Source organism: Haliaeetus albicilla, chromosome 10 (assembly GCF_947461875.1).
Source record: "Haliaeetus albicilla chromosome 10, bHalAlb1.1, whole genome shotgun sequence".
Taxonomy (NCBI): domain Eukaryota; kingdom Metazoa; phylum Chordata; class Aves; order Accipitriformes; family Accipitridae; genus Haliaeetus; species Haliaeetus albicilla.
This window is the reverse complement of record NC_091492.1, coordinates 33,847,784-33,860,862: the sequence shown is the minus strand read 5'-3', so window position 1 is coordinate 33,860,862 and position 13,079 is coordinate 33,847,784. Positions and strand designations below refer to the sequence as shown.

At 37.1% G+C, this 13,079-nt stretch overlaps 1 protein-coding gene across 21 annotated transcripts in view; it reads left to right on the top strand.

Moving 5' to 3' along the window:
* RIMBP2 (RIMS binding protein 2) overlaps positions 1 to 12,981 on the top strand; it is a 156,918-nt gene extending 143,937 nt beyond the window's left edge. For 7 of the 21 annotated variants that reach the window (XM_069794895.1, XM_069794896.1, XM_069794898.1 and 4 more), the window contains 6 exons: positions 1,310 to 1,478; positions 3,592 to 3,657; positions 5,067 to 5,170; positions 7,015 to 7,086; positions 8,848 to 8,982; positions 11,383 to 12,981. In XM_069794895.1, coding sequence (XP_069650996.1) covers positions 1,310 to 1,478; positions 3,592 to 3,657; positions 5,067 to 5,170; positions 7,015 to 7,086; positions 8,848 to 8,982; positions 11,383 to 11,571 — 735 coding nt within the window. In that variant the 3' untranslated portion in view covers positions 11,572 to 12,981. Of the gene's footprint in view, positions 1 to 1,309; positions 1,479 to 3,591; positions 3,658 to 5,031; positions 5,171 to 7,014; positions 7,087 to 8,847; positions 8,983 to 9,558 lie in introns of those variants that run through there. The other 14 variants (XM_069794902.1, XM_069794897.1, XM_069794903.1 and 11 more) reach the window with 8 other exon arrangements.
* Positions 12,982 to 13,079: the final 98 nt, after the last annotated feature.

Genomic DNA, 13,079 nt, shown 5'->3' with positions numbered 1-13,079 from the left:
ATGTCTGTATCCTAAATCACAATTTTTTTAATGTTAAATACTTTGTTAGATATTTTGCTTATATAAGATTTATGTGAAAAATATGGAACTTGTTTAAGAAATTATTTTTCTTTGCAAGAAATGTTCATTTCACTCAGGTATTTTAATTACTTCTTCACAAATATGCACACGTTTGGCACTGAAAAGTCTAGAGGGACTCCACATCAGATATTTACTCGCAGTGATGTTTATTTTATACTTGGGACCACGGTGATTACTATGAGACCTGCTGCTTTGAATTTCTTACCAAATTGTTGTGAAGATGGATTAGTTTGCATTTTCAAAATACTTTTTGTACATTACCTGAGCCGTGGGGATGGTGGACAGTCAGTTCCACCAGGAGCTGTGTGAAGTCTGTCCCATACATGTGTTACGGTCGCGTATGCTGTACTGTGTGAAGTAGTAGTGGTGCTGGGTAAGTCATGGATACATAGTGATTAAAACTGAAAAACATTCCTGCTCTAGAAAGTTGAGGCAATTCAACGGTCTTTCTTAATGAACTCAGATTTGAACTGCAGGCCTTGGTTTGGGGGCTTTTGTTTGGTTTTAAAGAAAAGAAAGAAAACAATTGATTGAGCCTAAACAAGGAACAATCTAAACTCAGTCATCAGTTTGGCCTTAAGAACATAATTTTTGTTTAGTACAGTCCTTAATCTAGGCCTTTGTGTCATTAGTAGCCTTTATGAATGGACTACATTTTTAGAGAGAAATTTTGGATTTGCCTGTTCTCATTGATAAAAATTCATGCTATTTTTATGCCTTAATTCGTGTTTTCTGAAAAGACAATAGCAGAGCTTAAGTAAGTACATATATCAAGTATGTTCAGTATTAGATGGCCATTCTTGATCATATACAAGTTGTTCTATTCAAAATAACAACACTTTGGCACAGTTTTGCAAATGCTTCATTTTGAATATAGTTCACATGGCACCAAAAATGGTGCCATGTGAATAATTCCATAAAAATCAGTGTAAACCATTAAGTATACTTTTGGCTCAGCACAAGGAGAAACTAATGACTTTCAGTGCCATCTCTCACTTTCTGTACTGCTAACAAAAAAGTCCAAATTCTGCTTATATATCTGAAGTCATAATTCAAATTAACATAACTTTTCCAGTTTTGTAACATAAGCCAGAGTAATCAAAACCTAATATAATTCCACATCCAAACTGTAGTCATCTGTCTATGCTTTAGTAACCATTTAGCCTGCATTAAAATTCCTAAATGCTAAAACCTTTATTGACCATCATTATCACTCTTTGAATAACAGGTTTATGGGGACAAAGATGCTGATGGATTCTATCGTGGAGAAACCTGTACAAGAATTGGCCTTATCCCATGTAATATGGTCTCTGAGATCCAAGCAGATGATGAAGAGATGATGGATCAGCTGCTAAAACAAGGCTTTCTTCCTTTGAACACACCAGTTGAGAAAATTGGTAAGGGAAAATACATATGCTTCACTTCTCCTAACTTTTGGGTGCTATTAACTTGGCTGGATCTGCTTTGCCTTTTGTTTTTACTATATGCAGATGCATCTAAATTTTACAGCAATTTACTACACCATGGGATACATTCTGTGTCAGTATCTGGATGAATTTATTCAACTAATATTTAATGTCGGTCACATCTTTTGCTGCAAATGAGGACTTGTATCTTCACCACTCCACTCGCTACTTTCTTTTCTTATTTACAAAAAAAAATCAGTTTTGTCACCTGAAAGATTTCTAGACACAGAACATGATCCCTGTGCTTTGGAGTGTGCTGTGCTGAGGTGCTTTGTGATACGCTCACTGCTGCAAAGCATAAAAAGAATCACTTATTTGTTGTTATTTTTACTCTTCTACATTTTCCTACTTTACCAATAATTTAAAGGGATGGTGGCAAAGGGTTATGTGTAATCTCATTTGGGATAGCACTACATATTATGAGATTTTTTGGATATTGCAGTAAGAAACCCTTTAAAAAGCTGAGTTTGGCCAAACAATTCTGTGTTATGAACCACTCGTGTTACATCATTGGTTCAATGTTGTACTTAGATACACAATGCAACTATCTTTTAACTTAGATTTCTTTCTAAAAATAAATTTCATACAACTATCTCAATATGTTTTAAAATTTTGAACATGTTTCAGAGAGTATAAAGGGCTGGAATTGGTTCAGTCCTGTTTAAAAGTGAACTGTAAAAGTGGTTGCTAAAAAAACAAAGAAATCTTCCACAATTGTTTTCTTAGATTGAGTAAAATCTTATCGTTTCCAAAATGTATTAGTAAATGTGAGACAAACTATTTTTTTGTTGGTTTTTTTTAAGATATTGAGATATTTTAAAATTCTCCATTGTCCATGAAAGGGAAGGACGATTTAAGTTCTTAAATGCTTGATTGAGTTCTTAATTCAAATCTCTGTGTTTATTTACTTACGCCACATAAATACAACAAATCCTCCCACCCGCATGCACTTGTAAACCCCACTGCCCACCTGCTGCTCTAGGTATAGCACATACACTTACATATACATTCATAGGAAAAAAATCTGGGAGAGGCACACAGTGGGACCTACAGATGTGCCTGAATGGGTTGGCTGCCTACAGTGGTATCCTGCACAAGTAGTCGTTTCAGCATGGGTCTGCATCATTTGAAGTCTGTTAGAACGAGATACCTAACCTGCTTTAGGTACATCTGTAAACACAACTGGGGGCCTGATGGGATTAAGAAGTTCTAAATATATTTCTATTTCTAGCAATGAGGTCACCTGTGAGTGCAGAGAACAACTTTCTCAACAGCCACGGTTGAAACCAACTTCTTTAAGTCCTGCTCAGTGCTCTCAGCTCTTATCAAAAGTCAGCAAGTTGTTGATACAGAACACTTGTGAAAATGAAACCACTAATCTACATAGGTCCCCATAATTTGAATACTTTGGCTGTCTAACAGTCATATTTTGCGAATATAATTGCATTTTTTTGTTATGCTCAACTGGCAGTGTCTCCTGAAAGAGCTGAGAAATCAGAGAGTCTTTTATCTTGGAAAGAGGGAGAGGCAATTGGTGACAGAAACATTGCCCTGCCTTACATTTTTAAGCAATTCTTTTTACTCTGGGATGTTTCTGAGCGAGCTGTTAGCAACCTACCCCCAGCAGTTCACCTTTAAATATTTTGGCACTTAAAAGCATCATGTGTTTTAATATGGATTTAAATTGTTAGCCATTTAAAACAAAACAAAAACCAACAAACACTCTTACTAATGGATTTGGAAAGAATAGTTAGTTTGGCTTAATTTTAAACTAAATACAAATTCTGAATAGCAGAGATCCACATGTTCAGACCCTCGCTGTCACAGAGGCTGCCCACGTGGATTTTTAGCAGAAGCAGGCTCTAATTGCCAGTCTGTCTCATATTGTTACTCATATTCTTAATGTCATATCAGACACTTTACATGCTGTGTTCATATGACTATATTTTTCTTAATCCTTTGCCCACATTAAATCCTTAAAAACAGAACTTTGAACAGCTTCATATCTTTTCTTCTTTTATTTGTATGCATTCCTTTCCTGAAGTCAACTGTGACCGTTTCAAAGAGAGCACACGCTCTGTACACCGCAGATCCAGAAAGTCTAAAAGAGGTCTGTGCTAAGAACCAATAATTTGATTCAAGCTGTAAATTAGCTGAAATGATTTGAGCTGTCTAGATTTATTTTTTTATGACTTTAAACTTTTGGAAACCAGAAGTTGGAAAATACTGTCACATAGCCATTAGGTACAGGGTCCCTTTTGGATTCTTTTCTTGGTCATAGGGGCGCCCTTGACCCTGAGCAGCGGGCACTGTCTTGCCCCAGAGAGGTACTTCAAAGTGGAAAGTGCGACTCTCAGACAATCATTTAGGTATCGGTTGATCCAGGCTTTGGGGAATCGGGGGATCGGGTCCCGTGTCTGTTACGGTCCGTGCCTTCATTTTGGATCTCTCCTTGTGTTCTGTGTAAATCCCTTGCATTGGTACCTGGGAAAATAACTCCAAACCACCCACTGCAAAAGTAAGGGATCTCTGACTGAACGCTTCGGTGTCAGCTGGTGGGTGATGTGACAGCTGTGAGTGCATGCTACACTCAGTATTTGCTCCTACATTAGCTGAACCTTTAATGTTCACCCTCCTGCCGGAACAATCATAGGGTGCCTCCTAACCCCAGGTCTCCTCTGTCACACTGCATAACGCTCATCAGACCCGCCCTCAATGCCTGTCTGTAAGTAGCACTAACAAGCATGTTTCTCTTGCTGCAGCAGTCATCCGCAAGAATCATGCTAGTATCATTCAAATTTAAAATGAAGCCCAATTTGGACTTCTCTGTAAATGTTTAATATCAATCAATAAACATTTCACGTGGTTCCTGGAAACTACAAATTTTACTCCTTTCCTTCTGTTCCCCGCAAAGGAAACTTGTAAAATTAAACAGTACTTGAGGATGTGTTTTTGTAGTTAGTCTTGAAAATATTGCAAACCACTTGCATAATGGGTAGCCTCTTCTGTCGTGGGACAGCTCAGAGCATCCATTTCTCCTTCCAGTCTCCCAGCAGAAAGTTGAATAATCCCAGGCACAAAATTCCTTATGATTAGGCGGGGGGGGGGGGGGAGGAATAGACAGTAAATGTGGAAGCTGAAATGAAATGAGACAAACACGAATTTTGACTGTTGGGCTTTGTATACCCTGTTAACCTCTGATTCTTACAACCAAGAATGGCTGAAAATTTCGGAACATTAGTTTTGCAGATAAATACTGTTCAGAGGATTCAGTGGCTTAGAATAAGGAGGGCAAGCCAACTGTTAAGAAATTATTTATGAAATGTACATGCTGTTTTGAAACCTTTATCTGCGTTAATAGGTTTGGTAATCTGTGACCTTTTATCACTATGCTAGAGAAATATTGACACTGTTACTGCACTGTTGGGAAAATGAGGTAGGGAAAAGTTGCACCTTGTTTTTCTTTTCAAAATAACTTTGATAGCTTTCCTTCCCTTCCTCTCCTTGTGATTGGAACAGAAAGAAACAGACGGAGTGGGAGACAACATTCAGTGTCTACAAGAAGGATGGTGGCACTGTATGATTACGATCCACGTGAAAGTTCTCCTAACGTCGATGTAGAGGTATTGACATAACTGTTTGCTGTGTTTACTATTTATGGAGCCATAACCCAGCTGGGATTTAGAAGCATTATTATACATTTGCAGTGGATGTGCAAAAAAAAAAATTTACAAACATTGGTCAAATGTTTTCAGGCAGATGTATATGACAAGCTTAGGACTTCTGTACAAGTTGTTTTATGGTTCTTGTTCAAACAAAATCAAGGAATATCCTTTGTAGGATTTATTTAATATGGCTCAATACATTATATAGTCAGCTATGGATATATGTTGTACAATGCATGTGCATACATATGTATATAACAAAAGCCTATCAGGAAAAAAGCATGGAGTTATAAACAGTAGGGAATTATTATTTTCCAATTATTGTTTTCAAATTTCCTTTGTGTGTTTCCACATAAGAACATGATTATTTTTGAGATGAGTCCTAGCTCATGCCAACAAGCTCATAGCGGCGCATGCTTTCAAATCTCTGTAACCTACAAGTCCTCCAAAAATCAACCCTCCTTCACAACGCAAACTAGAACAATATAGTGCAGTAGAACAGTGTTCATAATATATTTCTTTCTCTTAATTGATGCATCTGACCTTTTGTGAATTTCTGTCGTCTGTAATCTTTTTTTTTTTTTTTTTTTTTTATAATAATGTAAGGCTATCTTAAACAACTGAGCATTAGGTAGATCTTCATTTAAAAAACAGCTCACCATTAGCTAGGTCTTCAGTATGGGTTTATCTTCCATTTACCTACATGCAGTCTCCCATCTCTCCATATTTGTTATCAGCAACAACAGAATCACTTTTTACATTGTCTTTGATGTTACATTGTAAGTAAGTAAGTCCCTTGATCAAGATTTGATGCAGTTTTCATTTATATATGGATTGTGGTAAGAATGTCAGGCAGGTAACACTCAAAGCTCTAAAAAAAAAATACTGCATACCTAGGAGCTTCCTTAGTTAGCCTTTAAAATTATTTTTTTTTAAAATTGGTGAATTGTAGAACAGTTTGGAATTTTTTAAAGAAGAAGAGTGAATTTTGAAATATGTGGGACTTGATACTTTAAAACTCAGCCAGAGTTGTCTTGTATTTCTCACTGAACCAAATCTGGTTCTAAATTATGGTGTTTCAAAGTGGTTTGGGCAACAAATCAAATAACTTGTACTGATATATTGCAAACATGTTATTTGTTCTCTCTCTTTCCATGGCCACAGGAAATTAAGAAGAAGTTAAAAAAAAACCTAATTAAATTACATTTAAACCACAGGCAATTAAAAAAGAGCCCAGTACACCGTTTGCAGATTAGAGACTGCTATGAAGCCTGTATTGAACAGAATCCAGTATAGCTCCACAACTTTAGTTCAGGAACTTTGTGTTTCAGGAAGAGCAGTCTCAGCTGTCCTTGTATCAGTTAGTCCTAGCGCGCAGCTCAGTACAGAGCCCGGACCTGAACCATGTCCAGCCCCTACGTCTTCTTCCCTCCTCACAGGATTGACTTTAAGGGACATTTGAAGCCATGTAGTTCAAAGCTTCAAAGTTTGTTCAGGTTGTTCAAGGCTTCGCACAGATGAGCGAGTTCAGCGATCTCCAAGGTCTGGTTGCACTTGGCTCGTTTGTCATGGGGAGTCCTGTGGGTGTCTAGAATCTAGCAGTGAAGTGCCACATCTAGCAAGCTAACAAAAAAAAAAAAAAAAAAAATTAAAAAGTTTTCCTCTCGAAGTTCTATTCGGTTTCACCACCTGTCTCTTAACATAAAGGAGAGGGAAAAATATTAATGGATTTACTATTAATAAAGAGAATGTTAACCTTTGCCTAACAAAACATGCACTGTCATGTGTTTCTTTTTCTGCAGGCTGAGCTGACATTCTGCACAGGGGACATTATTACTGTCTTTGGTGAAATTGATGAAGATGGATTTTACTATGTAAGTTGGCTTCTATTTGGTCACTTCAAACTGCTACAAACTGTTAGAGCACTCTTCACTAGCAGGAATGATTAAATGACAGCCTGGAGGATTTCAGGTCACAATTCCAGCTTGTTCTGTTGTAGGAATAGCTGTGAACCTAATTTGGCATGTCTGGAAGAACTGCCAAAATGGGGGTTAGCATCACCACTCCCATTTTGTACCTGGGAACGTGAGTTCACAACCAGCCCAGTTAGAGAGCTGGAATGTGAACCCGGCCTCACAGCTCCTGCTGCTGCATGGACTGTAGCAGAACCCGAGCAGCTCCCTCAGTTGGAGGAGATCATACTGCACTGAAGGTTCCCTCTTGCTACTTCAGCACCTGTCTTTAGGAGCTGTTCATCCAGCTTAGAGCTGTCTCTGGCATTTTATAAGTAATATTTATTTGCCTCATTTAGTTCGCTGGAAAATGTGTATTTTGATCATACATGTATCGATATGAACATGCGAATGACTTCTAATGGGTAAGGCATTTCATGTGGGAGAAAGACCTAGATACGGCCTGTCCCTACAATAAAAGGTTCTTTGACTAAAATATATCAATAAAGTAGTTCAGTAGTCTTTTAAGCACTAGTTAACTGATCATACTACTTTGTCATTCCTTTAAGAAGAGGAAGAGTGTAATCACGGGAGACAATATTCCAGCATTGCTTGCCCAGCCGAACTGTCTTAAAGTTGACAGTAGCTGCCAGTCTGCATCTTGTACTTGCCTTTTCCATGTCCATGGTGTATTGGCCATAGCAAACAGGCCCAGCTGCCTCTGTCAGATGCATTTGAGAAGTTCAGACCCAAAGGAATAATTTTATCATCTCAGAAGTGCCTTTAGGTTTGCAGCCTAGCACCACATGTATCTATGGCGTTGCAGTCCTACAGACCCAAGTCCAAAAACTGGGAATTCTGTTCCTGCTTCTCCACTGTGCACTGATGTTAAAAAAATGCAGGGGTTCACTTGCTCTCCACAGCACACACTAGCTCTTGTGATCTTCAAAAGTGCATAAGCTCCTGTCGTGGTTTAACCCCAGCCAGCAACTTAAGCACCACACAGCTGCTCACTCACTCCCCCCCACACCCAGTGGGATGGGGGAGAGAATCAGGAAAAGAAGTAAAGCTCGTGGGTTGAGAAAAGAACAGTTTAACAGAACAGAAAAGAAGAAACCAATAATGATAACGATAACAATAATAAAATTACAATAATAAAAGAATCGGAATATACAAAACAAGTGATGCACAATGCAATTGCTAAGCACTAGCTGACCCATGCCCAGTTAGTTCCTGAGCAGTGATCCATGCCCCCCAGCCAACTCCCCCCAGTTCATATACTGGACATGACGTCACATGGTATGGAATACCCCTTTGGTTCAGCTGTCCTGGCCGTGTCCCATCCCAACTTCTTGTGCCCCTCCAGCCTTCTTGCTGGCTGGGCATGAGAAGCTGAAAAATCCTTGACTTGGTATAAACACTACTCGGCAACAACTGAAAACATCAGTGTGTTATCAACATTCTTCTCATACTGAGCCCAAAACATAGCACTATGCCAGCTACTAGGAAGACAATTAACTATCCCAGCCGAAACCAGGACAGCTCTTAAGGTCCCAAGTGACCTTAGATGACTATTTCCTCTTCCTCACTGGCTTTGAAATAGTCAAAAGTATTTCCTTACCTTCTTGGGAACCTACATTTGCTTTAGTAAAAACATCTACTGATATTTTCATCATGTTGCAGGGTGAACTTAATGGACAAAAGGGGCTAGTTCCTTCCAACTTTCTTGAAGAAGTGCCTGATGATGTTGAAGTCTATCTATCTGATGCACCCTCACGATATGTTCACGATACACCGATGCGTACAAAAGCAAAAAGGGTAAGCAACCGAATAAGAAAAGCTTAAATTTTTACTTTCCATTCCACTGTCTCTCATATAATTTAGATGTTACGTTTAACATTTTAAATCCATTCGCCCATTTAAAATTAACTTTGAAATATATAAAACGTAAAGAAAAATTAGCCTTCCGCTAGCTCGTTACATTTGTAAATGAAGAAACTAAATCTACCATTTGATTGCAGTCATTACAGTACTTTCAATTATAATTTTAGTTTAAGCAGCTTTTCCCTGGTGAAAGTAGTTACTTCCTAATGCTCCTAAACTACTTGTACTACATGCAATATCTAGATGAAAGCAAAAGTTCTTGTGGACGAAAGACTGGTACCAGCATTCCTTTAAATACAGATTGTAAATGCAGCTGATTGACAGTGTTCATCTTTTAATCCTTATGACTTCCTATTCCAACTGGCATTAGTTAATTGCCCAGAGACTTCTATGAAAGACTAATCGTGTTTAGAGTATCTCATTTTTGGTTTTGTTTCATCACTGCAATACTTTTATATATTATATATTTTATATATATTTTTATTTCTTTGCTCATCTGCTTGGAAACAGAAGAAGAGTGTTCATTTCACACCTTAATAAGGCAATGTAGCCTTCACGTAAGTGAGCAACTGAAGATACCAATAGAGATTTCAATTAAAGCTACCTGGCTATCTAATGCAAGTCTTGAAACTTAATTGTGGGGGAAAAAAAAAAAAAAAAGAAATATGTCTCCAAAATCCTTGGCCACAGAAGAATAGGCTGTATGCTTTTACTATATCTAGTCAAGTCAATTTAGTTTTTTCTTAGGAGACAAATCCTTTAAAAAGGAATCCTTAGAAATAAGTCAATTAGACCTCACTTTATGAAGGTCAACATTTGGAACATATTTCTTCATGAGCTAAATGTTTATGTTTACATAGAAAGGAGAGTTTGATGTCTAACTACCCTACAAACAAAAGCTGCATATTGCATTGTTAGCCAAGCTGGGATGTAAAAATTCCAAGCTCCTATATCAAAAGAAAAGCACAACACCCCCAACCCTTAAAGAACATAAAACCGAAACGTAAGCCGATATGTATGGTAGTTTACAAGGGTATAGTTGGTTTTGAAACTCATTACACTCAAATATAGCTACTTCAATTGTCTGCCTTAAAATGTGTTTTCCATGATCGATTATACCCCAGTTTGCCTAAGACCAATTCTTCAACAATTCTGAAAATATCCCTTCATATGGTACAATTTACTTGACTTTTCCTAGAAAGTGCACATTTGAAATATTAGCAACTGTTTGGTTTACCAATGCAATAAAAGTCTCAATATGAAACATGCAGCTCACTGAATGAATGCATTAGACTAAATATATGGTATCTTCAGGTGTACGTTGGGGTGCTTTACCAAGTTGGTTTTTTTTCATTAGAATTAGACCTTGATTTTAAATCAAAGTAGGCTTGAAGCCCCTTTGCTTAACTCACTGTTGCACAACAAGCCAGTAAATTGCTAATGTTTTAACTTGAACTACAAGATAGCAGGGGTCCCTAAGGCATGGATTCTATTATGAAAATATCGTCTTAATTGATAGTATCACATTTTGTCAGCCAGGCACTGTAGTTAGGATAGGCTGAGTATAAATAGTTTTAGCATTTTCATTCAAGTGCTTTTGATGATTGAAAAAAACAGCTGTTTAAAATATTTAGGAATGCTGTCATCTAGCTATCGTACAAGTGTTCACCTTCATTCAGCAACCTCATAGCTGCAGCATATACATCAAGCAGTCAGGGTCTTTAAGCTTTCTTTGATTGTGATTAAGGTTCATTTTAGCTTTTTCTTTTTCCTTCTTTCTTTTTTTTTTTTTTTTAAGCCAGTGTGCCATCTTCTCAAATATGTACATAAAGTTTGCTAGCCAATTTTAAAGAAAAGGCATTTAAAGGACATTAAAAAATAAGTGATCATGTAGCATTTTAAGTAATTTCTTCTGAAAACAGTTTGGCTTCTATAGATTGCTAATCTGTAGTAATTAACACATCTATTTTTCTTAAGTCTATAGCTACTCGTATCCCTCTTCATTTTCGTACTATCAGAGTACTGAAATGCAAAACCCAAACCAGTGTTCTGGGTTTTGTGGCCAGAGCTATGGCAAAACAAGTGTACCCAACTCTTTCTTTAAAAAAGTATAACCAAAACAGGGCTCTATTGGAATGTTTTCTATTGTCTATACTTTTTCTCAAAATTTATGTATTTTCTGTAAGGCCATATGGTATTTTCAGCCACAAAGAAGAAAGGAACCAGCCCTTTTGTTTAAGTGGGTAATGGGACAAGTGATGTTACCAACTTTCTTGATGATAATAGCTTTTAAGCTTTCAAACATTCAATAAATTATAACAATGTACCTAATAGGTTCCTCCTGAGAATACAGGTACATCACGGAGAGCACCATCCCCCACAGTTCATCTCCATTCTGGGTCACCTACGTCACCTATGGGTTCTGGTAGTCCCGGGAGAGGCAGGGATATGTCCTCGAAAAAGAAAAAGGGGCTGCTTTCCAAAGGCAAGAAACTACTGAAAAAGCTTGGTGCAGTGAAATGATTCATGTACTCCTGGACAACTTGTAAAGCTTCCAGTCTGTGTACTTTTTTTTTTTTTTTTAAACGTCAAAACTAGGGCTTTCATGACTATGCAGTACAACTTTACCAAAACTTTGCATTTTTAAGTCTGACATCAGTAGAATCATGTGAATTGCTTAATCAAAACAGCAAGAAAAAAGGAAGTGGATTTCTTGTTGCAAATATCTTTTTTTCTTAAAAAAAAAAAAAAAAAAAAATTGTGGGATTAAGACCAGAAGAACATGGTTTTATTTGAAGTCAACTCAACACCTGCAACTCCATTGGATAAATCTCAGCCTTTAGTCTCCTTTAACCATGAGTGGGGGGAAGAAAACTATTCATTGAGTCCTGGTTCAGAGAGATCACCCCACTGTATCTAATCTTTATCATAAGCAAAAATGGTCTTGAAACTCCTAGTTTAATCAGCCTTGATGTTTTGCCTTATTAATGCACAATGATTTGTACTGTCTAATAAATATACAGCGTATACTTTGTATGTACTGTGTATTCAACTGTCTTCATATTCCCTAAAACACGGTAATTTAAGATCAAGTACTATGTTACTGACTCCATTCAATGTCTGATGTAACTCCTGGGAGTTTGAAAGTGCTGTGCAAAATGCTTTCTTTCTGTTTTTTGCTGCTTTTTTTTTTTTTTTTTCCCCTAAACTAACCCCCTTGTATCAAATTCTTTTGTCAACATTTTCACTAAACTGAAATCAGATACAGTGTAAGTTATTCAGAGACTCACCCAGTTTCAACCATACAACTTCCAGTTTTGGAGTTCCTGGTTCACTATTCTAAATTACCGGGGGAAAAAGCCAGACAAACAAACAAACAAACAAACAACTCTACAACAAAAAACCTTTACTCCCCAACTTTTCTTCCTGCGGAGGTACCGTCCTAAGTTAAAAGGTATTTTCATATTGCTGATGTCAGATTCAAGATGAAGTGCATGTCTAAAGTAAAAAGTGAACAACTGTGTTACATACACAAGCCGTAGCCAGTAAAAAGGCTACAACAGGTGATAATCAAATATTAATTGCAATATTGGCATCTCAAGAAAAAAAATCTTACACATTGATGGCAGTCATTGGCTGTTACTATTTTGTAATTCTTGTCCATTTGTAAATTGTTTTTACTGTTTATACATACTTTTCAGACTGCCTTTCTTTTTGTAACTTATGGAAGGTTTATAAATGAATGATCAAAGCTTCCCCATTGTGTCTTCAGATAATAATGTAAATTACTGTAAGATACCGTGTGCTAGATTGTAACATTTAATTAAAGAAAATAACTCGCCTAAATTTGTGGTAAAGTACTGTGTGGGTGTGTGCATGTGTACAACTGTTGTGTATTATATTTTATATAAATAAATAATTTGATATTTTGTAGAGTGCAGTACGTTTCATGAATCTGCTATATCAGCTGCTTGATCATTGTGTTAGCCTTCCCTCCCCTTCTAAAGGATTAGACACAAAGGGCAAGATAC